The following is a 27,338-nucleotide window of genomic DNA, read 5'->3' on the forward strand; positions in this document are numbered from 1 at the left end:
TGAAAGGCACAAACTTTAAGTTAGAAGACGAATAAGTATAACTTCTGGGGATCCCTGCACAGCAGTGTGATTATAATTAACAAAGTTGCAAAGACACTAGGTCTTACTTGTTCTCATCAGAAAAAAAGAAACGGTAATTATGTGACGGGATAGAGACGGAGGTGTTAGGTAATGCCCTGGCAGCCGTCAGATGGCCATATGGAAACATATCAAATGAAACATTGTATACCTTAAGCCCAAAAAGACATGGAAATATCTCCATTCTAGCTGGTAGGTAGTCATGACTCCAAGCCAACCGCATATAGCTGACTTTACCGTCAGATATCCCGTGACCCAGCTGCTGATGCATTAGTGGCTGGCCCCAGAGGCGGCCCCTGGATCTTGTCTTAGGCTCACAGCCAGTGCCCATTCTGAGCGGTCAGTGTCCTGCTTAGACCAGGTATCTGATTCTTTGGATAACCTGCTAGGAGCGCTGACGGGACTGACTCCATCTCTGGCCCCCGCCAGGTGCAATGACCTCTCTAGGGGCTGCGAATCCTAGGCCTGTGGGTGCTCTGATCTTCCCTAAAGTGATGCACAGAAGGCCCCACTTTAGGTAACGACCCCGTGACCTCACCACCATGCCCCTTGCTCCATAAAAGCTGGGGATTACGTCAGGACTGGGCAGAGAGTAGCTGCGGAGGATGCGGGGGTCGCCTACCCGATCCCCCTGTCCGTAAGACACCCTGAACACAAGTTTGTCGGCTCTATGCAGTGGCTTGCTTTGCTTTTCGGTCTTAAAGTGACTTCTCGGTCTGGAGGAGATACTACTGACCCTCCTCCATTTTCTAACGCGCCTGTTCAGCAAAATGTTCACATAGTTGGCCCTTGTTTGGAGTCTGGGAGCTTGGGTCCTCCCATAAGGACTCTCAGGCATGGGGGTTTGCTGGGGAGGATGTTGAGCGGAGGTGAGGGAGGGTAGCCTGGTAGGAGGGAGACAAAGAGCTGAGCAAGTGTAACCGTTGTTTTGTTTGTTTTGGTTTTTCTAAACCCAGGATGGTGTTTTTTTTTTTATTTTTTTTCAACATTTATTTATTTTTGGAACAGAGAGAGACAGAGCATGAATGGGGGAGGGGCAGAGAGAGAGGGAGACACAGAATCGGAAACAGGCTCCAGGCTCTGAGCCGTCAGCCCAGAGCCCAACGCGGGGCTCGAACTCATGGACCGCGAGATCGTGACCTGGCTGAAGTCGGACGCTTAACCGACTGCGCCACCCAGGCGCCCCTCCAGGATGGTGTTCTGACGGAGCTGAAGAGTGGAACCGAAAAACAAGGTTAAGGGCAGCACAGGTACCAAGTGTATTAGGGTGAGAATGAAACAGGAGGAAAAGACTCCTGTGACCTGGGGGCAGGGGGAGGGGCTCCTTAAGGAGGAGGCCTGTTTAGATAACCATCCAATATACCAGGAGGGAGTTTATCAGCCCGACTAGTGGCCAAACACACTTCTACACGAGGCCCCTAGATTGGGGTCCTGATTTAGGGCAATTCAAGGATGGACCTGTTTATTCTGTTTCCTGCAGAAGAGAGAACTTCCGTAGTCAGGGGACACTGATGAAAAAGAGTAAAGATAGAAATCCATCATGGTCTAAGCAACGTTCCGACACGTGTAGTGCTTACAGCTGACTTCCCTAGGAGGTGGGTTCTAATTCAATCAGGTACTGGTTTCCCCCGGCTCTGAGCAGAGGTCTCACGGCCAGAAGCAGCTGGACCACAGATGTGGAGGGCATTGCATTAGACCAATGAGGAGGAAACCTCCCATGGGAGTCTTAGGTTTGGAAGCCGTCCTGGGGACTTAGGTGGCTGTCCTGTGCCCAAGACAGACAACTTTGTACAAGGAATAAAGAGAGGACATCAGGTTTCTGGATCTTATGACCATTCTGGCCAGGGTACTAGCTTCCTGCCTTTTCTCCTCCCCATAGAGTAGCCACGGGCTAGAGGCTTGCAGCCTGAGCAGTCGGCATGGCATGAAAGTGTTCCAAGAAGACCATACTCCTCGAAAGGCCCCTGAGATGAGAGTAAAGGAGGAGAAGAGAACATACTCCCCAAGTTTGCACGAGGCTCAGAGTCCAGATGCAAAGACTCTCAGCCCCACGTAAGGGCACCAAAATGATAAAATTATGAAGCGGGGCACGTGAACAAATGGCTAAGAAAGAATTCTTGAGGCATTTTTGGTGCAAAAAGGTGATTTAATCATAGCACGGGGACAGGACCTGCAGGCAGAAAGAGCAGTACTGGGGTTGTGAGAGGTGACTGATTATACACTTGTAAGTTAGTGGGGCATGAGGATAGCTTAAGTCTCTAAGGAATTTGTAAGCAAGGCTTCTGGGACCTCGCTGCTGTTGAGATAAGCTTATTTTATTTATTTTTTTTTAATTTTTTTTTCAACGTTTATTTATTTTTTTGGGACAGAGAGAGACAGAGCATGAACAGGGGTGGGGCAGAGAGAGAGGGAGACACAGAAACGGAAACAGGCTCCAGGCTCTGAGCCATCAGCCCAGAGCCTGATGCGGGGCTCGAACTCACGGACCGCGAGATCGTGACCTGGCTGAAGTCAGACGCTTAACCGACTGTGCCACCCAGGCGCCCCGAGATAAGCTTATTTTAGTCTTTAATAAAACAAAAGCATGAAGGCAGTAAGGCAGCCGTGAGTTCCTCTAGGAAGGTCCCACTCTACATGTTTCAGGTGCGGGCTGATGAGCTTTAAGGACATTTAATTTAAGCTACATTTCTCTTGCCTTTTTTTTTTTTTTTTTTTTTTTTTTTTTTTTTTGCCTCATTATAAGGAGGTGGTCTCCACTGGAATCTAACCTCAGCCTGATCCCATGGGGAATCTGGAGCCTAAGGAACACCCTGTGTTGATCTCACCGTGGGGCTGGGCTTTTGAAACTCTGTCGACCAGCTGGGCTGCGTCTGAGGCTTTGGGCAGACACCGGGGAAGGGGAAGCAGTGAGCTGTTAACAGGCAATTCTCACAGCAGCTGGGGGATGGGTGTTTCAGCTGCTAAAGGGAGGTTTTAGAGCATCAACAGCGTCCACTATGAGGGCTTTAGTTGGTCTAGGATGACTAGGTTTTGGAGGGAAAGGGAGAAATGAGTCCGGTGGGGGATACCAGTGTAAGACTAGCTAGGGTCTTGGGTGCCATATTAGTGAGCTTGGAGTTCCTCCTGAAGATCATAGGGAGCCCTGGGAGGATTTAGACTATAGGAGGAACAAGGACAAGTTGGGTGGGGCTATCCTAGAGTAGCCTCACCACATCCAGAAGGTAACACATTCAGTGTTAGCAGGAGTGATGCCTCTGGGCATCACCAGGCTGATTTCTTCAGTCTTGAATGTCCCTTCTTTTCCCCTTTGCTGGGAAAGACCTATGGGGTCAGGCTTACACAAGTCATGTGGCTAGAAACTGTATTTCCTCTACCCCATCCTTCCTCTTCTCCCTCTACGGCTGTCCCCAGACCTGTAGGATCTCTGAAGTGCAGATTTTATAGCCTCAGTCAACTGTCTGGGGTTTAATAAAGGGTGACTGGCATCCTGTGTTCTTCTGTCCCTGACCAGGATCCCAGACCCCGTCTGTTGGTAGAATAACAAGGCTCCCCCACCATCTCCTTCCCGCCTGCCAATTTGTCCACATCCAAATCCTTTGACTCTATGAATCCGTGACCTTACACAGTTGGGCTTTGCAGTTGGGATTGAGGATCTTGAGATGGGGGAAATTATTCTGGATCATCTGAGTGGGTATAATGTAATCACAGGGGCCCTTTTAAGAGGGAGGCAGGAGTGTCAGAGAATGAAAGAGGGAGTTTGAGGGAGAGAGGGAGGGAGGTTGGAAGATGTCATACTGCTGGCTGTGAAGACAGAGGAAGGGACCATGAGCCAAGGAATGTGGGGAGACTCTAGAAGCTGGAAAGGAGAAGGAATGGACTTCCTCCAGAAGCCATATGCAGCTCTGGTTACATCTTGATTTCTGTCCCCTAAGACTCCCTTGGGACTCTGGCTTCCAGACCTGTAATGTAATTTATCTGTGTCATTTTGAACGGCTGTTTGTGGTGCTTTGCTATGGTGGGGATGGGGGCGGGGCAGGGAAGTCACATGGCCTCATCCCTGCCCATCCTCATTCTCAGTGTCAACTATTCCTTTTTCAGACTCCCCCGATTACCAGACATTTCCCCTGTTCTGCTGTTCCTGCTTCTTAAATTCCTCTCTGTCTCCACAGCCCCTGCCCTAGACCAGACCACCTCACTTTTCTCTCCCCGGGATGCAGCCCCAGCCTTCCCAGGGGAGGGCACTCCTGCCTGGGTCCAGAGCATGGCTGTTGCAAAACCCCAGTCTGCCCTTCACTACCTTGCTGAAATTCCTTCTGATACCCCGAGGATCAAGTCCAAACTCACCCACATTAGAAAGCTTTGCATGAAATGATCTTTGCTGACTTCTCTTGTTCAGACATTTGCTGGTATTAGTGCTCCTATGAGCAGCCACAACAATCTAGTATAGCAAGAGAATAATAATGGTAACAATAGAGAGTTTTACTGAGCATTTAATCTGTGCCAGGCAGGAGTTTGTGATTTTATTACGTTAAACCTCAAACCCTGGGAAATTGGTATTGTCATCATTTTGCTGATGGAGAAAATTGCTTCTAGGTAGACCAGTTGTCTCTTGCTGCATGATCCAACCCCCCCCCCCCACTCCAAAATTGGAAGTTTTAGACAACAAGGTTGTATTTTCTTATAGTTCCTGAGGCTCAGAGAATCTGGAGGTGGCTCAGCTGGGTGGTTCTGGATCAGGGTCCCCCCCATGAGGTCACAGTCAAGCCGTTGGCCACAAACCTCATTTCCTCCTCCTGTGAGCTTCTCCACAGTGCTGTGGGGTGTCCTCACAACACGGCGACTGGCTTCCCCTTGGGGAAGGATCCCAGGAGAGAGCGAGCAGGAAGCCGCAGTGACCCTCTCACCTCAGATGCCTCACATGCCAGTGTCACATGCTGCTTTTCCTGTTGACTAAATTCAGCGCACACCCAAGGAGAGCGCTCCCTCTTGAAGGGAAGAGTGTGCAAGGATTTGTGAATGTAAGGTAAAGCCACTGCATTTGTCTGTCTGCCTCTAGTGTCCACACTCTGGATGCCCCGGACAAGGATTACAGAAGAACGTGCAAGTCCCGGAAATTGTCCCCAGCTGGTAGTATTACCCTACGTTACAGCATGCCCCCCACAGAGATCCTTTGGGACACGGCCTCTCGTCACCCTCTTTCTCTACACGAAAAACCTGAGACCCAGAGAGGCAAGCCACTTGCCAAGGGCACTTTGAGAACACACTGGAGTCAGGATTGGATCCTAGGTCTGATTCTCTATCACAACCAACACTGGGAGTTTTTCCCGCGTGCCAGGCTTTGTTCTAGACGTGTCAGGAGTGCCCACTCCTCGGATACACATCAGCCCCACGAAGTGGAGCCTATTATCGTTGGGCCCATTTTACACACGGGAATGTTGAGGCACAGATAGATTAAGAACATGACTAGCATGCAGGGGAGACGGGATTCGGACTCCTGGGGATCTCGTTGTCCTCCAGTGCTTCTCCGTGACAGACACAGAGGTTGTTTTCCTCTTACTTGGTGGCATTTGCTGTGCTTCTGTGCTGCTCCTAAGTGCAGTCTCGCTGGGCAGGGCCCCCTGATGCGCACACGGGGGGCCACTGATGTATCTTCTTCCGTGATCATAACTCCAAGGTGGGTATTTTGCTGTGCGTGGAGCAAAAGGGAGAATGCAGAAGCACGTGGGGGGCTTTTCTTCCCAAGAACTTGGGGTTGGCTCTTGTGCCTCATTTTTAGCCTGTGGTAGGTGCTTTTGGTGCCTACCCACACCCATGACCCTGAGCCCCTCAGGGCACACAAGACTCACATTTGTCAGTCCACAGGGTTGCACTCGGGTTATGCCCATTCTGTCTGTTTGGAGGCCAGGCCCAAGGTGTTGTGGGTAGACACCAGCCTCAATCTGTGCCTGGCAGTAGCCAGTGGATAAATACCCCGGCTCCCTTGCCTCTCGGGTGGGGTAACTGAAGACTGCTCTGGGCTGCCTTTCAGAGGTCCTTGTGGAATCAAGCTCAGTTTCTCACTGTGCAACTTGCTAGAATGCACGGCCACTGGGGACCCTTTCCTGTCCCCATCTCCCAGCTCCCCTCCCCAGCTGGCGTTTCCTGGGGTCACCTCCCTGATAAACTACTTTCACTAGAATCCCAGTCTCAGCATCTGCTTCTGGGGACCCTGGCTGAGGCATTATTAGCCCTCTGTGTGTGTGAGCTCGTGCACGCAGGTGTGTTAGGGCTGCGAATGGGGTGGGGGTGCTGCTGTGCTGGGGTAAAACATAGGAGAGCTAGAGGCATATGGAGTGGTTCGAGAGCTAGGGCTTGGAGCCAGAGGATCCTGGATTCAAATCTTGACTCTTAAGTAACCTTGGACAAGTCGCAATGCCTCTCCATGCCTCACTTTCCTTTTTAATTTTAATTTTTGTTGTTGTTGTCAAATGGCTGGGGGGTCAGAATCTCTGCTCGATGATGTGGATGTGAGGATGAAAGTGAATTTCATTGGCGATGTGTCTAGAGTGGCACCTGGTCCATGATGCCCGTGATGGCTGTCTGCGTGGGGCCTGCTGGGAAGAGATCTTTGAGTCTGGGCTTTGCCTCCCTGTGGACAGGTGGTGGTGGCTCCCTTATAGGTGCAGTGGAAGAAGGCTGAGAGGTAGGCGCTGGTGGGGAAGGAAAAGCAAGAGTTGGGGGGAAGGAGAGAGAACACGGCAACACACCAGCTAGTACAACTTCTCTTCACTGTGGCGGAAAGAAAATTAGGGGGTTGCCACACTGTCCTCATCTAGCAGCAATTCAGCAAAAAGGGCTGTCTTGCTCTGGCAGCGTTGAGCAATTCTGGCTCCACCCCTCCCCTCTCCCCATACCCTCTGTTACTGAAAACGCGGAGAACGAAGGCAAGGTTCCCTTCTTTAATGACAGAAACACGGGACCATGTGGAGCTTCAGCTTGCTCCTCTTCTGGGGTGAGTGTGGGGCTGAATGGTGGTGGGAGGGCTGGGGGAAGTCTGCATTGGAAATAGACTCCAGGGGAAAGGGAAGGCCACGGGGCATCCAGCCAGAGACCCCAATTCTAGGCTGAACACTATCAGCACCTTCTTTGTAGGAAAAAAGTCACTCAGCGTAGGAAATTCCCTCTCTCCAGGTAGACTTTCTTTATAGTCATTCATTTGGCATGTATTTCTTGCGGTCGTGAGTCTGATATCATAGTAGGAAGGGCAGGCAGAAAAGAAGCTACTTACAGTAACAGCAACCACCCGCCTAGCACCGTTGTAAGCTCATCAAATGTCTTCACCAAACTCCTCCAATATTGGGTCCCTAATAGCCCCATTTTACAAAGGAGGAAACTGAGGTAAAAGACATTACATGACTTTCCCAGGACTACTTAGCCAATAAATACTACACTTTATCCCTTATCACTATGCTATGCTGTCCCAAATAATAACTACACAAAAGCATTTCAGGCAGTGATAGTGCTATGAAAGAAGAGAGTGACTGGGGGTTATGTTGAAGGGGGAAGTCAGGGAAGGCCTCTCGGAGGGGGTGATTTTTGTGCTGAGCCCTGAGCCATGAGGTGGAGCCTTCCTGTCTCTTATTTCCCTTTCTTCAGGCGTCAGTTTGTATTGGTCTTGTTTATTGTCTCTGTTGTGTTTGTTTGTTTGTTTTCCTGTCTTTCAAGTGTTGGTCACTGGTTCAAATCTATGAATGCAGGACAGTGTTTTGAACAACAGGTGTGGGCTTCCTCAGCTGGGGTCCAGTGCATCTATTTGCGGAAGAGAAAACTCAGGCCCAAAGAGACTAAACAACTTTCCTAAGGCCATGCAGTCAGTAACTAGTGAAGCCAGATTGTTAAGCCCAAGTATTTTAACTCCAGAGTTTGCATGCTGAAAAATGATGCTCTGCTGCCTCTAAAATAATTAACAAACAAGAGAATTTCGGCTGGTGATAATGAATGGGAAAGTTGGGATTTGGGGGCTGTGGGACCTGTTGACTGACAGGCTTCATTAGAAGGAGCAGGTAACTCGTGGGCCCCAAATGCAGGAATGCCAAGTTGTTGCTTTGGCCTGTCGGCCCTTGTATTAGCTCTGGTGCCTGTTATTTGGCACTGAAGTTAATCAGCAAAAGTGGTGATGACGTCATTGGTGGTGGGGTTAGTGGTAGTGGGTTGAGAGAGTGATGGTCGTGGGGGTTGTAATGTTGGAAAATAGCTAAGTGCTGGGGGGCTGCACTGCCTTTTAGCTAATTTTTTTAAGTTTATTTATTTTTGAGAGAGAGAGAGCACAGGGGAGGGGCAGAGAGAGAGAGAGAGAGAGAGAGAGAATCCTAAGCAGGCTCTACACTGTCAGCACAGAGCCCGACACAGGGCTCAAACTCACAAACCTTGAGATCATGACCTGAGCTGAAATCGAGAGTCAGACATTCAACTGACTGAGCTATCCAGGTGCCTCCAGGTAATTTTTAAAAAACTAATCACCTGACCACCCATGCCATTTTAATGCTACAGATATACTGTACATATATTTATGTATTATATGTATCATTTCTGTATATGTCTTATGCCAAAAAGTAAGATTTTTTTCCCCATCTCTCCCCAAGAACCAAGTTTTGCCTACTCGGTGGGGGGTGGGGGGGAAGAGATGTCATTTTTTTTGTTTGAGAATACATATCTTAGTGTATGTTTTTGAAAATCAGCTGGAACTTTTCTTGTCATTGATAAGAAAATTAAGGGGTGCCTGGGTGGCTCAGTCAGTTGAGCACCTGACTTTGGTTCGGGTCATGATCTCACGGTTTGTGAGTTCAAGCCCCACATCGGGCTCTGTGCTGACAACTCAGAGCCTGGAGCCTGCTTCAGATTATGTGTCTTCCTCTCTCTCTGTCCCTCCCCCGCTTGTGCTCTGTCTCTCTCTGTCTCTCAAAAATAAATAAATGTAAAATTTTTTTTAAAAAGAAAAGAAAATTAAGACGATACAAACAAAATAAAAACCATAAAGTGCAAAAAAGCAGGAATTGCTTCTGTGAACGTTACATGAAATATTGTATGTTTGTCACGCCCGTGGATCTCTTGTCTAGGCTCATCAAACCTGTAGTACTTTTTCAGGTTGAGCCTACATTGCTTCTTGATGGTTCATGATATTCTTCTTTTCTTTGTTTATAGGGTGTTGTGGTTTATACAGCTCACGTATTCTCTCAACAAGATCCGCGACAATTGGTGAGTTGGTCAAAGAGAATCCATATGCTCAATGTGTGGGAGGGTGTTTTCTGGGGAGGAGACCCTTCTGTCTCAGGAGTTTGAGCTGCAGCTAACACTTGCTGGGAGCTACTTAGTGGCAGAGAAACAGGTAAATAATACCCAGGTCTCCTGGATCCTGCTCTAGGCTCTTACCTATGTGGCCTTGCATTCACTGTGTGACTTCAGATAACACACAAAACCTCTCTGATTGTCATGTTCCTCAGCTGTGAAATACAGATAGCAAGGGTTCCCGTCTACAGGGATATTGTGAAGCTTAAATCAAAAGTGAAGCTTAAATCACTTTTAAGCTTTAACTTAAGTGAAGCTCAGTTAACCACCTGGTACGTGTGACAAGAGCTTCATAAATGGTGGTGTGGTGGGAATGCATTTTTTTAATAATTTTTTTGAATGTTTATTTATTTTTGAGAGAGAAAGAGAGACAGAGCATGAGCGAGGGAGGGGCAGAGAGAGAGGGAGACACAGAATCTGGAGCAGGCTCCAGGCTCCAAGCTGTCAGCACAGAGCCTGATGCGGGGCTTGAACCCATGAGCCGCGAGATCATGACCTGAACCGAAGTCGGACACTCAACCAGCTGAGCCACCCAGGCGCCCTGAGAATGCATTTTTAAAAATGTGTTAAGTCTCCCCTTCTTCCACCTAAGCTCCTGCTGGATGCAGAGGACAAATATTGCCAGTTCGTAGTGTCCTCAGTGTCTCAGTTTCCTGGCTCTGCCTTATTTGGGAAACTCAGTCTATGTTGTACAAATAGCTAATCTTGCAAATGTCCTACCCTTCTCTTGGTCCTCCCAACATGGCGGCTGGGTGTTGGTATAGGGGCAACTTGTAGGATCTTGTGGCTGTCAAGGGTGGACTCTGGACGGGGTGTTTTGTCTACTGGTAGAGCATGGCCCCATCTTGCTTGCCTAGTAGCCCTCTCAACATCTTTGCATTCCCCAGGGGTCCGTGCAAGAGCTTCTGCCTTCTGTGTTCAGGCTACAGGACACAAGAAGATTTTCCTTAGAGCAACCTACCACCTACTTCCCTCTGCAGCTTCTAATCTTTGGCTCTCATGCCTTGTTGGATGTGACAGCCGCAGAAAGCAAGCTTCTCTTCTAGACTGGGAAACTCCACCCAGCTCTTGTTGGGAGAAGTCAGCCCCTAGCCTTGATAGTCCTAAATCCACCCATTCCTATGTAGAATCTTCTGAGGTGAGGTGGCAATGGTGGGTCCTTCTCATCTCCTCTCTTTATGAGTTTCCCATAGTTTTTTCTCTTCCCTTGTGGTAGGTATTTGCCTTACCCCGCGGCTTAATGAAAGCGCTACCTTCCAGCCCTCCAAACCCGACTACTGCCAAATATTTTTATTGAGTTATGATCGACATATAGCAATCTGTGCGAGTTTAAGGTGCACATGTGTTGACTTGATAACCACGTATATTGAGAAGTGATTACCGCCATAGTATCCAGTAACATCTTTGCACCTCACATAATTGCCATTCCTTTTTGTGTGAAGGTATTTAAGACGTACTCGTAGCAGCTAACCAAGCATGGTTGGTATTGTTTTCTTTTTAAATGCTCATTTATTTTTGGGAGAGCGTGGACACGTGTGTGTGAGCAGGGGAGGGGCAGAGAGAGAGGATCCAAGGTGGGCTCTGTGCTGTCAGCAGAGCGACGGATACAGGGCTCGGACTCAGACTCACGAACCGACATCTGAGCTGAAGCTGGACACTTGCTTAACTGACGGAATCACCCAGGTGCCCCTGTAATACAGTATTGTTACCTAGAGTCACCATACTACACAGTAGATCCCCAAACTCATTCATCTTATACGGTTTTCTTCCAAGACTATCGTCTTGTGGGGAACCCAAACATCCAGTTTGGTAATTAAAATGAACATTACAGTTTTGCTTTCATTGTGTGTCTGCTGCTAAGACACCTTAACTTTTTCCTGAACAAGATGAAATCCTGTGGCAGAATGTGTTGGGGCAGTGGGTTCACATCCGTGTAAGTGGAAATATATTTCCAAAAGGGTCACATTAATTAAAAAAAAATCATCATTGGGGCGCCTGGGTGGCTCAGTCGGTTGGGCGTCCGACCTGGGCTCAGGTCATGATCTCGCGGTCCGTGAGTTCGAGCCCCGCGTCGGGCTCTGTGCTGACAGCTCAGAGCCTGGAGCCTGTTTCAGATTCTGTGTCTCCCTCTCGCTGACCCTCCCCTGTTCATGCTCTGTCTCTCTCTGTCTCAAAAATAAATAAAGGTTAAAAAAAATTTAAAAAAATCATCATTATTATTGATTCCAGAAAGCCCTTGGCTAGTGAGGAAGTCATTGTATTAATCTCCACAGCTTGGGGACCTAGCCCAGGCCCGATACAGTGCAGGCAAGTTGGGTAGATAAATAAAAGAATGAATGTGTGCCCCGCATAGAGAATGTGAGAGATGTTATAGTCGAGGCATGTACAAGGAATTTGTAAGTGGGAATTCAAAAGGCTTAATATTTGAGAAAACTAGGCACTATTGGGATTAAAAATGCATAAACACAGGGATGTTAACTTTGCGATAGTTCATCAGAGCACACACTTATGATATTTGTGCTTTTCTCCTATCATACTTGATAAAACATTATAAAAATGCATATACACTTTGGGGTGCCTGGGTGGCTCAGTTGGTTAAACGTCTGACTTTGGCTCAGGTCATGATCTCACGGTTTGGGAGTTCGAGCTCCACATCCGGCTCCGTGCTGGCAGCTCAGAGCCTGGAGCCTACTTCAGATTCTGTGTCTCCCTCTCTCTCTGCCCCTCACTCACTCACATTCTTCTCGCTCTCTCTCTCTCTCTCTCTCAAAAATAAACATTAAAAAACTTTAAATGCATATACACTTTGACACAGCAATTCCTAATCCAGAAATTTATTCCAAAGAGATATTCATACAACGTACAGAGATACCTCACCATAGACTCTGGGATGTGCACTTATGCTGTTCTGGTAACAACTTGGAATAAACAATGTTTACACAAGGGGACTACTTGGATAAAATGTTGTGTTTGTTAGAGTAACCCTAGCTACGGTAACAAACCCAAAACTGTCCGTGGCTTAATACAAAGAAATTTAATTTTTGTTTGTTTAAGAATCCAATATGGGGCACCTGGGTGGCTCAGTGGGTTAAGCCTCCGACTCTGGCTCAGGTCATGATCTCGTGGTTTGTGGGTTCAAGCCCCGCATCAGGCTCTGTGCTGACAGCTCAGAGCCTGGAGTCTGCTTTGGATTCTGTGTCTCCCTCTCTCTGCCCCTCCCCTACTCATGCTCTGTCTCTCTCTCCTTCAAAAATAAACATAAAAAAAATTTTTTTAAAGAATCCAGTGCAAATATTTCTGGTCCGTGGGTGGCTTTCCTCCAAGCTGTAATTCAGAGACCCAGACTCCTTCTGCCTTGTAGCTCAGCCACGCTGAGGTCTTAGAGTCTTTTGCAGACTGTGGAAGGAGCGAAAAGGAACAACGGAAATGCACACCCACTTTATAAAAACCCAGCTCTGGCAATGATGCATACTATATTTGTTCACGGTCATATGACGATGCCTGGACACGAGGTGAGCTGGGAAATGTAGTTGGTGGTTGGGCCGCTGTCACTGCAGTGACAGTTCCGTACCTTGGAAGGGAGAGTGTGGAGCATCTGCTTGATGTTTAGCCTCCAAGCCACCTGTGGCACAGTTACAGCCCATGGACACAGTGCAAAATACACAGCTGTTCAAAAGCATGAGTCGGGTCTATACGGACTGACTTGGAAAGCTGCCCCCAACATATTCTTCTCCCAATTTTTATTAGAGAAACATTTAAAGCTTCAAAGGTAGGGGAAGTAGTAAAACAAACTCCCACGTACCCATCACCCAGCTCCCATACGTGACAAATCTTGCTTCTCTTGGTTTGCAAGACCTACCCTAAGTGAAAAAGCAAGTAATCATACAACAGCATTGTCCCCATGGACCGTGAGATGATCATGACCTGAGCCAAAGTTGGACGCTTAACCGACTGAGCCACCCAGGCGCCCCAAGGTTTTCCTTTGCAAGCAATTATTGCCTTCTTTTTTTTTTTTTAATTTTTTTTAATGTTTATTTATTTTTGAGACAGAGAGAGACAGAGCATGAGTGGGGGGAGGGGCAGAGAGAGAGGGAGACACAGAATCGGAAGCAGGCTCCAGGCTCTGAGCCATCAGTACAGAGCCCGACGCGGAGCTCGAACTCACGGACCGCAAGATCGTGACCTGGCTGAAGTCGGACGCTTAACCGACTGCACCACCCAGGCGCCCCAATTATTGCCTTCTTAGAAAAAGATGTAAACAAAACAAAAATGTACCAAAATTAGGGTTGCCGTCTCTTTTGGCCAGTGTCTGTAGAAGCAGAGCCTGATGAGAGGATTCTTGTGTGAGTGATTTCTTGAGGGAGGGCTGTCTGGAGACACTTGCAGGGCAGCGAGGGAAGCAGGACAGAGCAGAGACAGAGCCACACGGAAGGTGTTTTGGGAGTGCCTCAGCCACAGCCTGCTCTCACAGGCGGCCCTGCAGGGTGAAGTGCACCCCGGAGGGTCACCTGCTCAGAGGCACAGGGGAGGCTTGCTGTCACACTCCAGCATCTGTCTGCCAGTCATTGCCTCCGAGCCAGTGGAACAGCTGGGGGATAGGTATGCCAACCCAGTAACGCAGATGGGGGGGTTCCAAGAGCGGCCACTGTCCTACCCCCTCCTGACCTGGCAAGATAGGAAGAAGTCACGCGCTGATGTAGGTGAATGCCCGGGAAGAGACTGGGTTTTCCCCTTCACGTACCTACTGCTGCTTTCGTAACTTGCCTCTGAATCACTGTCATTCACAGAAATACAGACACTGGCTGGCTCACGGCCACTTTCAAAGGGAGCCGATGGCTTCTCGTTCCTCTGCCTGCAGGCTGGGTGGCAGGGCACGCGTGTTGTAAGAGACTCCCCCAGACGGAAGGCAATTAGACCTTGGGCAAGCACCGCCAGGTCTCAGTTTTGTCATCTGATGAATGGGTATGGCGACGACCCTCACCCAATGTAATGGGATGGTTGTGAGGGTTCAGCTCCATGCGCGATCGTTAAGAGGTGGGCTCTGGGGTCACATTTCCTGGGATTGAATCTTGGTTCCAGCACTCGGGTATCGCAGTAAATCCCCTGAGACTTCAGTTTCCATGAAAACGGGGCTGGAGGGGGGGGTGAATACGACTGGGTTTCGATGAGTGTTAATTGATACCTGGAACATAGCAGGTGCTCAACTATGTCAGCCCTCCCTCTTCTCAGGGAAACACGAATTATCTGGTTCTCACTGGCTGGGCCAAAGCTGGTACAGTGAACAGAGGCACAGTCAGGGCAACGACCAGGATCCCTGGACACACTGTCAAACTTCTTTCATTCTATTTGTTCTGCTTATTCCTTTTTTGCCTTCTGTGACCCAGGGGAGGCTACACAAATTCTCTTGGGCATCAGTTTGCACATCTGTAGAATGGAGTCCTAATGTTTACCTTCAAGTAGGATGACCAACTGTCCTGGCTTGCCTCAGACCAGGAAGGGGGTTCCTGGGACTCTGGGCTTTGAGTGCTAACACCAGGAAAGTTCCCCCACCTGGAAGGAGTATTGTGGGGTTTGCAGAAAATGCACGGAAGCGGCCTGGTGCTCGGGAGGCACCAAGGAAACGGAAGCTCTAGTTATATTTTTGGAAGTCTTTTTGCCCCTTGGAGTCTCATTTCACGCTTGGGTAGATTAAGTGATCGTCTGTTAAGTTGTGTTCATGACTGAGGAGCACGTATCTGTCTCAGGTGGATTTTTGGAGGGGCCTCTTCTCTGGTCTCCTGGCTTCTTGGCTTTGCAGAGGCCAGCAGAGGACCCGAGTCAGGTCCTGCCCTCCTCTGCCCACAGCCCTCCAGGGCTCCCACCTCCCTGGGATAAAAGCCCAAGTCCTCCCTGAGGCCCCCAAGTCACTATAGGACCTGCCTCAATCCCGCCCTGCCCTGCCCTCGTCCCTCACTCCCCCTCACTCGCTCCCCTCCAGCCATACACATCTCCTTACTGTCCCTCCAATACCCCAGGCCCAGTCCTGCCCCAGGACCTTTGCATGAGCTGTGCCCTCTGTTTGGGATGTTCTTGCCCTACATAAACACATGGTTCCCTCCCTCCCTTCTCTATTTTCAGCTCATGTGTCATCTTCTCAGTGACTACCCTAGTTTTGACATCGTATCCCTTGCCCTCACCTCTCCAGATGATCAGCTCAGTGGCAGGTGAGGAATTTTGTGCATCTTGTCCCACACAAGGGCTCAATACATAGTGCCTAGAATAGTGCCTGACATACAGCAGGTGGTTTGCATTTGTCAGAGTTGTCCAGAGAAGCAGAAACAATACGATGGATGCAGACAGGTAAAGATCCATTATAAGGAATTGGTTCACGCGACTAGGGAGGCTGGCAAGTCCCACAACCTTCGGGGTGATGTGCACAAGTCCTGAGCCCGGAGAGCATTTGGGAAGCTGAGCAAAGGCGAGCACGGCTGACGGGACAAGGCAGGAGATGATGAGCTGGGGAGGCTGCCAGGTGCCCAGTCACCTGGGCTGTGGTTCTGGTTTAGGGCGGGTTTGAGTTGTGAGCAATTGAGCCAGAGGAAGAGGCTAATGGGAAGTTCAGATGAGAGACCGCAAGTGATAATGCACCGGAAGTCTGCAAAGGACAGTGCTGCCTCTACAGATGAAAGAGGAAGCTGTTAGTAAGAAAAGAGATACAATTGAGGGGCCGTGCAGGGAAGGGACGTAAACAAGGCACGTTGTAGGAAGTGAAGAGCCTGACTGAACCATCCCTCGAAGTTGGGGGGGCCCTTTATAAAGCGTTTCCCCACCCTACAGATCAATCGGTGTTGGCATTACCTTCCACTCCTCTCTTTCACATCCTGCATCCAACGCACTGGCAAGTCCTGCTGACGTCACCTCTGAGCAAACCCCAAATCTCATGCTGCTTCTGCTCTCAGCCGGGTGGCACCCACCATCCTCGCTCACCTGGACGGGCGCGGTGACTCCTCCCTGGTCATCCTGCCTCTGCCCCTCTACCGTTCATCTTCCGACCAGAGGATCCTGTTAAAATCTCAGTCCTGCCGTGTGCTGTCTGTGCTCAGACTCCGCCATGGCTCCCGTCGCTCTCTGATAGAAAGCTGGGGTGTGACAGTCGTCTAGCCGATCTTAGCCGACCTGGCCATGTGCACGCCTCCCCTTTCCCCCTGTGCACTCTGCTCCAACCACACGACCTCCCTGTAATTCCACAAAATCACCAGCTGTGGTCCTGCCCCTGGGTCCTTCATGCATTTGCGGTTTCCTCTGCCCTAAGCACCTTCGTACGTATCTTACTCACCTCCCCCTGGCCTTTGTTCCAGTGTTACTTTCTCAGTGAGGTCTTCATTGTTGAGCACCGACTCTGTGCCAGGCGCTGTTGTAGGCACTCAGCACTCAGCAGTGAATGAGACAGACATAAATCCCTGCCTTCCAGGAGCTCAAAGTCCATCAGGGAAACAGATTTAAAAGATCCAATTACAAAGGTTTTTTTTCAAAGAATGGTCGTAGAAATTGCCTGAACATTGATTCCATTTCCAGCCAGATCTACCTCTTCTTGGGTGGCAGCAGTGAAAATCACTCACTTCAGGTTTTGACAGGCCCAGGGATGCCAGTCACCAGCGGTGTGTCCTTGAACAAGTTACTTAACCTCACTGAGACTCAGTTTTCCACATCTGTATAATGGGAATTGTACTAGTTTCGTATGGCGGCTATAACAAATCACCATTAACTTTACCTTACAGATGTGGAGGTCAGAAGTCCAAAATGGGTCCCAGTTGGCTAAGATCAAGGTGTGAGCAGGGATGAGTTCCATTCTGGGGGTTCTAGAGGAGACTGTGTCTTTTTGCCTTTTCCAGCTTCTAGAGGCCACTTGGATTCCTTGGCCTGGGTCCCTCTTCCTCCATCTTCAAAGCTGGCAGTGACTGGCCAAGTCTTTCTCATATTGTGTCACTTTGCCTCTCTTGGCTTCATCTTTCCGTTTTAAGGACCATTGTGATTACATTGACCCCATCTGGATAATCCAGAGTTTCCTCTTCATCTCAGGATCAGCTAATTCCATTGGAATCCTTAGTTCTCTCTTGCCACATAGCATAGGTTCTGGGGATTAAGACGTGGTCATCTCTGAGGGCGCCTGTGTGACCAACTGTGTGAGTTGGTTGGATGTCCAACTTCAGCTTAGGTCATGATGTCACGGTTCATTAGTTCGAGCCCCACGTCAGGCTCTCTGCTGTCAGTGTCGAGCCCGCTTCAGATCCTCTGTCTCCCTCTCTCTATACCCTTCCTCTGCTCTCACTCTCTCTCTCTCTCTCAAAAACAGTAAATAAATGTTAAGGTCAGGCGTAGGGCAGGGTAAAGATATGAGTCAGAAGCTAAAAAAATTTAGCAGTCAAAGGCTTTATTTGGGAACTAAGGTCTTGGGCGAGGTTCTGTGACTCAGGGAGAGAGAGAGAGGAGTCAGGGAAGTCGCGCCCGGGTGTGGTGGGGTAGGGCTTTTAAGCTGCAGCAGTTCTGGGTTTAGGTCCCGGTGGGCCTTTTTCACACCAGGTTGTGCTGTCACTCAGTGACTGGTTGACCTTCAATTCATTCTGGCGTGCTGCCCGGGGCTTTCTGTTGGGAATTTTCCACTAGCAAGATGGCCGTGCCCTCCACTGTGGTTCCAGGGACATCCTGACAATAACCATTTAAAAAAAGGATGTGGTCAGGGCACATGCACCCCAATATTGAGAGCAGCACTATCAATAGTCAAATTATGGAAAGAGCCCAAATGTCCATTGACAGATGAATGGATAAAGTAGGTGTGGTATATATACGCAATGGAGTATTACTCGGCAATCAAAAAGAATGAAATCTTGCCATTTGCAACTATATGGATGGAACTAGAGGGTATTATGCTAAGCAAAATTAGTCAGAGAAAGACAAATATCATAGGACTTCACTCATAGGAGGACTTTAAGATACAAAACAGATGAACATAAGGGAAGGGAAGCAAGAATAACATAAAAACAGGGAGGGGGCCAAAACATAAGAGACTTAAATATGGAGAACAAACAGAGGGTTGCTGGAGGGGTTGTGGGAGGGGATATGGGTTAAATAGGTAAAGGGCATTAAGGAATCTACTCCTGAAATCATTGTTGCACTAGATGCTAACTAACTTGGATGTACATTTAAAAAAATTAAATTAAATTAAATTTTAAAAAAGGGATGTGGTCATCTTTAGAGGGGCCATTATTCTGCTGACCGCAGGAATGACACTATCGAATAAGTTTCTTCACAATCTCCTAGAAGCCTGCCTCCACCTCTGGCTTGTTGTTCTGGAGCTCACAGTGTGGTGGGGGAAATGACTACTAGAAAGCTAACCATACAAATAAGCAACTATAATTATGATGTGGGTCATAAAGAAGGAGCACGAGAAGCTATGCGGGAGCACAGAGCACAGTGGAGGCTTTTTTGGGGGAAATGACACTTAAGCAAGACATGAAGAATGAGTAGGAGCTGGCCAGGCAAAGCAGAGGCAAAGGGTATAGAATGTGCAAAGGCCCTGTGGCGGGAAGTCTAGAAATGGAGAGTAACACGAGATGTGGTTTAAAGATGTGGTTGGGTGTGGTCAATGGGGCTCTGTGGGTCCTGTTTAAGTGATTTGGATTTTAATTCTGAGTGCAACAGGGAGCACTGTAGGCAGAGGTGGGGGTAGATAATCAAATCTGCATTCAGAGGTGACTACTATGTGGAGAAGAGATTGCAGGGGACAACAGAGGACAAAGGGACGTAGAAGCCAGAGGAGGACCTGTACCGACAACAGCTGTGGCAACGGAGAAAAGTGGGTACATATGAAATGCTATTTGGATACAGAACCAACAGGGCTTGGGGACCCACTGAAAGTGAGGGTGAGGGCTAAACAGGTAAACTGAGGTACAGAGAGGTGCAATCACTTGTCCCAGAGCTGGACTGGCTAGGAAGTAGCTTTGACCGCTTCCATAGTAACCAAACAACAACTCAGACATTTATTTCTTAGAAGTTCATTCTTCTTGTAGATCTCTAACTTATAGATGGGACGGAGTGACCAGGCTGCCTGCTCTAGGAGATCATTCCACCTTGTTGCCTCTCCATTCCTTGGCGTGGTGGTTTCCCAAGCCATCATCCTCAGGGTTAAGGGCAGATCAGCCCACTCTGCCCATGTTCCTGCCCAAGAGGAAGGGGACAGCCTGCTTATTCTTTTTTTTTTTTTTAACGTTTATTTTCGAGAGAGAGAGACAAAGAAGCAGAGCACAAGCAGGGGAGGGGCAGAGAGAGGGAGACACAGAATCTGAAGCAGGCTCCAGGCTCTGAGCTGTTAGCACAGAGCTTTAAGATCATGATCTGAGCTGAAGTTGGACCCTCAACCGACTGAGCCACCAAGGCGCCCCAGCGTGTTTATTCTTCTCAAGAACATGGCCAAATGATGCACATATCACTTCCACGCACATGCCCATGGGCAGGACTGAGTCACATGAGCTGCAGGAGACCCTGGGAATGCAATCTTTAACAGGATAGTTGTGTTACTAAAAGCTCTGGGAGGACAGCTGCCATTCTCCACTTGGAGGTTCACTGCTGGAGCTTTACCCAGGTCTTCTGTGCTCCAAAGGCTGAAATTTTGACTCTCAAACACTTCTGTCTAGAGCCCTGATGCTCCTGGTGCTGCTGGTCCAAGGACCAGCAGCATCAGCATCATTCAGGGGCTTGTGAAAAGTACAGACTCTCGGGCTCCTTCCTAGACCTGCAGAATCAGCATCTTCTTTTTCCAGATCCAGGATGCAGGTGAGGCAGCTGCTCTTGGTCCAAGGACCACACCTGGAGTAGCCAGGTGTCAACATCGGTGCTTCTCACACTCTCACGTGCACCCAGATGGCCCAGGGGTCTTGCTAAAATGCAAGTTCTGGTTCATCAGTTCTGGGGCAGGGGCCCGAGATGCTGCGTTTCCATCAAACTCCCAGGCAGTGTTGATGCTCCTGGCCCGGGAACTGCACTTGGAACAGGAGGAGTCTAGGGTCTACAAGGTCCTTGACATGCTGAGCAGTTTCTCAGGACTGCTGTAACAGGTTACTACAAACCAGGGGGCTCAAAACAACAGAAATCTATTGTCTCACCATTCTGAGGCCCAGAAGTCTGAATCAAGGTGTCCATGGAGCCATGCTTTCTCTGAAGGCTCTAAGGGAGAGTTTGTTCTGTGCCTCTTTCCCAGCTTCTGGGGTGGCTGGCAATCCTTGGTATTGCTTAGCTTGAAGGTGGATCACTCCAGTGTCTGCCTCTGTTGCCACGTCGTGTTTTCCCTGAGCCTGTCTGTGCCTCTCTTCTCCTCTTCTTGTAAGTACACCAATCCTATCAGATTACAGACCACCCAACTCCAAGAGGATGTCACACTCTCTTGGGTCTTAATTACATTTTCAGAGACCCTATCTCCAAATAAGGTCACATTCTCAGGGACCAGGATGTAGGGCTTCAGCACATTTTTGGGGGTCATGTCAGCCCACAACAGTCCCCTTCACCCTTTCATGCTGGCTGTCCCTGGTGCCCGCCCCAGGGCTCTAACCCACACACTTCCTTCTGCGCTGCCCAGGTGTGAATGAATGTGAAGATACCACCGTGTGCCCAGCTTATGCAACTTGCACCAACACTTTGGACAGCTACTACTGCACTTGCAAAGGAGGCTTTCTGTCGAGCAACGGACTGACGCAGTTCCGGGGCCCAGAAGTAACATGCAAAGGTGAGCACCCCCTCCTTAAAACCCTCCGCCATTTTGCAGGATAGTCAGGTGGAAGCTGGCTGGGCAGTGGATGTAGGCACATTTTCTGTGTCCCAAACGTTATTTTCCCCCTCTCTCCCGCCCTGCCCCTTTTTATCTTTCTTTTTCTATGACGACGAGGATTCCTGCTCACTAAAATTCCCAACCATTTGGAACGAGCATAAGGATGAAAATAAAAGTAAACATCGTGCCATTTGTCAATATCCAGAAATAACCACTGATTTCATTTTGGGAAATCTTTTGGTTGTCTCTCCATGAAGGAAACAAGAACTTTTAACATTCGCTGAGCACCAGGCCCCCAATTTTCACATTAAATTGAGTGTAGGCATCCTGATGATCTCCACTGTACAGATGAGGACACTGAGGCTTGGAGTGCTGGGATGACCTGTTCACGGCTGTGTGGTTGGACTGGCCTCCAAACCAAGTCTTTCCAACTCTCACAGCAGTTTCTGAACCAAGTCAACTCTTTGCCACACTCTAGTCGTGCCGTGTTGGGGAAACGTATTTACCCTCTCTAGGCCTCAATGTTTCCATCTGCAGAATGAGCCTATACGAGTACCGACCTCCAAAGATAGTTGGGAAAATTAAGTGCAATGAAGTATGTAGTGTGCTAGGCACATGGATGCTCCCCCCAGAGCTACTACTTACTTAAGTAATGTAAATTGAAATAATCCCCAGAATGAGTGACATTCTTTGTCTGTATTTCTGTGTGTTTATATCCCAATTCTCCCCTTGACAGTCAAGATCTGATTGTACCTCTGCCTAAGACCAGGGATCATTGAACTTCTTAATGCAAAGGGCCAAATAGTAAATATTTTGGAGGTTGCAAGCTGTGTGATCTCTGTCATGACCACTCCATACTCCAGTTGTAGTGTGAAAGCAGCCAAAGATGATACACAAGTGAATGAATGTGTTTGTTGCAATAAAACTTTATTTATACCAACACGTGGTGGGCTGGATTTGGCCCATGAGCTCCAGTTCACTGGGTGCTGAATAAGGTTATTCATTTCTATTGTTATGGTATCCAGGGAGCCCTCAAATCCTTCTTTATCTTTGAGTTACAGCTCATGGGTCATTTGGCAAGCTACAGTAGTCCTGATAGACCCCGGTTTTTCATTTTGGGTTGAAATCCATATTCCACATCTAGAGAATAGTGGATACTACAGCAAGGATTTCATCCCCTTTATGCCTTTGTCTCCGGTTTGGTGCCTAAGACATTGTGAGTATTCGACAGATATTTGTTGAATGAAGGAGCACATTACCTTATTCTTTATGTCAACTCCAGTTTTCATCATCAGTTATCAGTTGTTTCTAATGTTTCACTACCTCAAACAAAGGCGGGGTGAACACTCCTGTGACCTGATCTTGATGTCCAGGAGCTGCTCCAGATTTCTGTCTAGAAGTACAGTTTTCTGGGAGGAGCTGTAAGAGACGTGCGTTGAGGTTGTGTTTGCATGACAAGGACATAGCAAGTGTTTAGGCGACGTGACCAGGGCTGGAGGAGACTTGAGCTGGGCCTCCCCATGCCACCATGACAACTCAATTTTATGGGTCCCTCAACTCCTTTGCAAGTAATTCTTCATTATCTACTCCTGGGGAGATACTTACTACATCAAACTTAGACATCAAAACTGAATGTGTCAAAATCAATGACAGTCATTTATTTTGTTCATAAATGTATCTGCCATTTGAGTTGAGTTCAGTGAGTATGGCTGGTCTGTGTTCCGTGCAGTCTCAGCTGAGTTGGCTTAAGTGGGGGCTAGAGGATCCACTTTAAAGGCAGCATACGCACAAGGCTGGCATCTGCTGCTGGCCGTGGGCTGGCTGCTCCACCAGGGCTGTGGGCTGGAGGTCTTGGTTCTTCTCCAGGTCAGCTGCTTTTTCATGGCTGGTTGGGCTTCCTCACATATGGCAGCTAAGCGCCAAGAATGAGCATCTCAAGAGAACAGGGAGGTGGTGCATGGTATCTTTATGACCTAGTAGCACTCCCAGAGTCCCAGCAGGCTCAGATTCTAGAGAAAGGAACGTAGGTACCACTGCTTGCTGGAAGGAGTACAAGTTCACATAGAATGAAGGCCATATGGCATGGAAGATGCTGTTTCCACCATCTCTGGAAATACAATCTTCTACACAAGATGAAGCAAATTAGTGACTCCAACTCTTTCTGTGTCCAGATGTAGATGAATGTTCTCAAAGCCCCCAACCATGTGGTGCCAACTCAGTCTGCAAAAACTTGCAGGGGAGATACAAGTGCAGCTGCTTGCCTGGTTTCTCTTCTCCCACTGGAAATGACTGGACCTCGGGAAAACCGGGTCATTTCTCATGCACAGGTAATGCTCTCAGGCATGGGTCTTGGGTGGACAGCGACCACTAGGGGGCAGTGTCTCTCACCTGAGCCACACAGTCTTTGGTCTGCTCACTCTCCTCCACTGCTCCTCAGACATCGATGAATGCCTCTCCGATGGGGTCTGCCCAGAGCATGCTGAGTGTATCAACTCCTTGGGAAGCTACAGTTGCAGCTGCCAGGTTGGATTCATCTCTCACAACTCGATCTGTGAAGGTATAGAGGACCTGCTTTTCTTTATGTAGCTACTCAATTAATTAACAACCACCTCACTTGATGATCCTGTGAGGTTAGAGACTATATTCTTCATTTTGGGGGTGAGAAAATTTAGGCTCAGGCCATTGAAGTAACTTCCCCCCAAATACACAGCTATTAAGTAGAAGAGCCAGGATTGGAACTCCACTCAAGGGTCTACACTGCGTGCAGCAGTGGGTCAGACAATAGTTGAGAGCAATGGCAGGGTGGGGGGTGCTGTGTCCCATGAGCAATAACTTTCAAGGGGGATCCTGGAAATGCCTGGAAACATTTTTGATGGTCACAACTGGTGGTGGCGATGGGCTCCTCTTGTCTAGTGAGGAGAGGCCACAGATGCTGCTAAACACCTTACAATGCACAGAACAGCTTCCCTACATCCAAAAATACTCTGGCCCCAGATGTCTTTAGTTCTGAGACAGAGAAACTGCGTGATAGGGTGAGCTCAGACTCAAACTTAGAACTATTTCCTATAATGTATTTGGTTCAAGACCTCAGGGTTACCCTCAACCCCTACCCCATGCCAAACATACTAAATCAGTCACCATAGCTTGGGTAATTTACCTGCTAAATATGTCTTGAATCTCTCCATTCTTCCTCATGCTTGGTTCGGGCTTCATCATTAGTTTAGCAGCGTCCTCACTGGGCTTGTCCTTCCTCCCTTCTTGTCCCCTCGAATCCATCCTTCCAAACTGCAGCCAGAATTTGCTCACAAGAAGCAAAGGCTCCATCTCCCTGCATCTGGTTGAGAACTATTGTTCTCCATGCTCGTTTGTAGGGAAGGTGACTCCATCAAGCAAGGCATGGAGTGATCCAGCCCTTATCACATCCCCTGGGTTTGGAGTCGGAGATATTTGAGGTCCTCTCTGATTTTTCTGATACATTTGTAGCAGTCGCTATTGCTGAAAAACAGATCACCCTGAAAGTCAGTGGCTAGAGACAAGCACCATATATGTGGTTTGTGTTCTGTGCATTGGAAATTTAGGTTGGGGGCACCTGGTTGGCTCAGTCGGTTAAGCGTCCGACTTCAGCTCAGGTCATGATCTCACGGTCCGTGAGTTCGAGCCCCGCGTTGGGCTCTGTGCTGACAGCTCAGAGCCTGGAGCCCATTTCAAATTCTGTGTCTCCCTCTCTCTCTGCCCCTCCCCTGTTCATACTCTGTCTCTCTTTGTCTCAAAAATAAATAAACGTTAAAAAAATTTTAAAAAAAACGAAATTTAGGTTGGGCTCTGCCGGTCACTTGCTTGCGTCTGTACTGGGCTTGTTCGTATGTCTGTGGTCAGCTGTGAGTCAGCTTGCTTATCTCTGCTGGGCTGCCTCACGTGTCGGGGGCTCCTGTGGGATGATCCATCTCTCTTCCACCTTGTCTCTCATTCTTCATTAGGTGAGTCTAGGGCTTGTTCATGTGGCAGAAGCAATGGGCTTAAAGAATGAGCAGAAGCAAGTAAGTCTCTAGAAATCTAAGACTTGGAACTGGCACGACATCATTTCTGCTGTGTTCTTTTGGCCAGTGAAAGTCACAGGCCAGATTCAAGCTGGATTCGAGGTGTGGGGAAACAAGCTCCCATTACAGAGGAGGAGTGGCAAAGTCAAACTGCACCGCACCATCTGCATCCCATGGTGTGGGTGCAGGGAGGAGTAAAGGAGCACAGCCATTCTATGTTCATCTGTCTTGGAGCTATTCACCGCCCTCCACTTATATATTTTGGGTCAGAATTTATTCTCGTGGCCAAGTCTAAGTGGAAGGGAGATGAGGAGTAAGGGGAGAACATGCACAGTGAATCTCTGTTTGCAGTCTCGTATTCTCATTTCTTCATCTGCTTTGTCTTGGGTTTTCATTTCCACTGACCAGACGTGGATGAATGTGCCGACCCCGCAACTTGCCCGGAGCACGCAACTTGTCACAACAGTCCTGGAAGCTACTCTTGTGTCTGCAACCTAGGATTTGAATCCAGCAGTGGAAACATGAGCTTGCAGGGCCCAGGAGACACATGTGAAGGTCGGTGGGAAGGGTTTGTTGGGGAACCAGGTCCAAGTCTGCATGCAAAGACAGCATTGGTGGGTGATGGGTCAGGATGAGTGGGGGCTGAGCTGAAGGACCTCATCTGCTGAGCTGATTCCAAAAATTGCTCATCCATTCACTCATGCACTCATTCAAAAAATACTTCCTGAGCACCTACTATATGCCAGGCACTCTTCTAGAGCTGGTGGATACAGCACCAAATCACATAGGCAAAACGATTTGTTCTCCTAGAACTCATCATCTAGGGTTAAGGGAGATAGGTAGCAAAGTAAACGCATGGCCATATGTGTGCCAGGAGTATCTGAAAGAAATAAAGATAAATAAGGCAGGAAAGGTGCATAGGCACCACTGGGAGTAGGGGGTCAACTTTAGTAGAGTGAGTGGTAAGGAAAGGCCACACTGAAAAGTTGATACTTGAGAAAAGATGTGAAGGATATGAGGGAGTGAGATATTGGGTATCTGGGGAAGGGTGTTCCAGGAGGAGGGAACCGCAGATACAAAGGGCTGGAGGCAGGATCCCAGCCAAGGTGCTAGCTCTTCCGGACATGTACTCATTGTCTGCCCAACAACCTGATGGTATTAGTGGTGTTTTATGCCCATTTCATAGATGAGGAACCTGAGCCTCCATCGTGGTGAAAAACTCTTCCATGGTCAAATAGCTAGGAAGTAGGGGAGTCAGGATCTGAACTGGCCATCATTGACTTGAGTCCAAATTTCCAGACTCTGACTCAAGGCCACCTGGGAAACTGTCATCTAAGAAGTCCAGAACCAGACTGAACCTGATTTTAAATCCTGGTGTGCCTTTCATAGGCTGTGTGACTCTGCACAATTGTGATGCCTCAGTTTCCTCATCAGAAAAATGGAAGCAATGTTAGTGTGCACTTCACAGGGCTGCCGTGAGCATTCCTCGAGCAGGTGCATGTAAGGGATATTCCTCAGTGTCTGTCACAAAAATCTCAACATATTAGCAGTTGTTTATTTTAGCTAACAAGTACTTACCTCATACTTGTTATTCTCCAGATTCTGCTCTGAGTCCTTCCCAGATGACACCTTATTCAATGCTCAAACAACCCTACGGGGGAAGTAGTATTATTATCCCTGTCTGACAGATGAGGGCACTGAGACACACAGAGGTGAACTATCTTGCCCAGTGCATTGTCAGCTCAGGGCCACCAGAACAAAACACTGCAGACAGGGTGGTTTCAACATTGAGATCTATTTTCCCTCCATTGTGGAGGCTGGAAGTCTGAGACCACAGCTGGGTTCTGGAGAGGGCTGTCCTCCTTGCTTCCAGATGACTGCCTTCATTCTGGGTCCCCTGGGACAGTGAGCTCTGGTGTCTCTTTCTTTGTTTTAAGGGTACCAGGCCCATTTATATATGTTTATTTATTTATTTTTGAGAGAGAGAGAGAGAGAGAGAGAGAGACAGAGAGACAGAGAGAGACAGAGAGAGAGAGAGAGGGAGTCCATGCAGAAGATGTAGAGACATAGGGAGAGAAGGAGAAAGAGAGTGGGAGAGAGAG

At 48.5% G+C, this 27,338-nt stretch overlaps 1 protein-coding gene across 6 annotated transcripts in view; it reads left to right on the forward strand.

The window, feature by feature from the left end:
• Positions 1–6,968: 6,968 nt before the first annotated feature.
• Positions 6,969–27,338, forward strand: part of ADGRE1 (adhesion G protein-coupled receptor E1) — an 87,864-nt gene continuing 67,494 nt past the window's right edge. For 5 of the 6 annotated variants that reach the window (XM_045044833.1, XM_045044834.1, XM_045044837.1 and 2 more), the window contains exons 1-6: positions 6,969–7,069; positions 9,259–9,312; positions 21,011–21,157; positions 23,371–23,526; positions 23,637–23,756; positions 25,645–25,791. In XM_045044833.1, the coding sequence (XP_044900768.1) occupies positions 7,039–7,069; positions 9,259–9,312; positions 21,011–21,157; positions 23,371–23,526; positions 23,637–23,756; positions 25,645–25,791 (655 nt within the window). In that variant the 5' untranslated portion in view covers positions 6,969–7,038. The remainder of the gene's footprint in view (positions 7,070–9,258; positions 9,313–21,010; positions 21,158–23,370; positions 23,527–23,636; positions 23,757–25,644; positions 25,792–27,338) is intronic. The other variant, XM_045044838.1, reaches the window with a different exon arrangement.

This window comes from Felis catus, chromosome A2, assembly GCF_018350175.1.
Source record: "Felis catus isolate Fca126 chromosome A2, F.catus_Fca126_mat1.0, whole genome shotgun sequence".
Lineage (NCBI taxonomy): Eukaryota > Metazoa > Chordata > Mammalia > Carnivora > Felidae > Felis > Felis catus.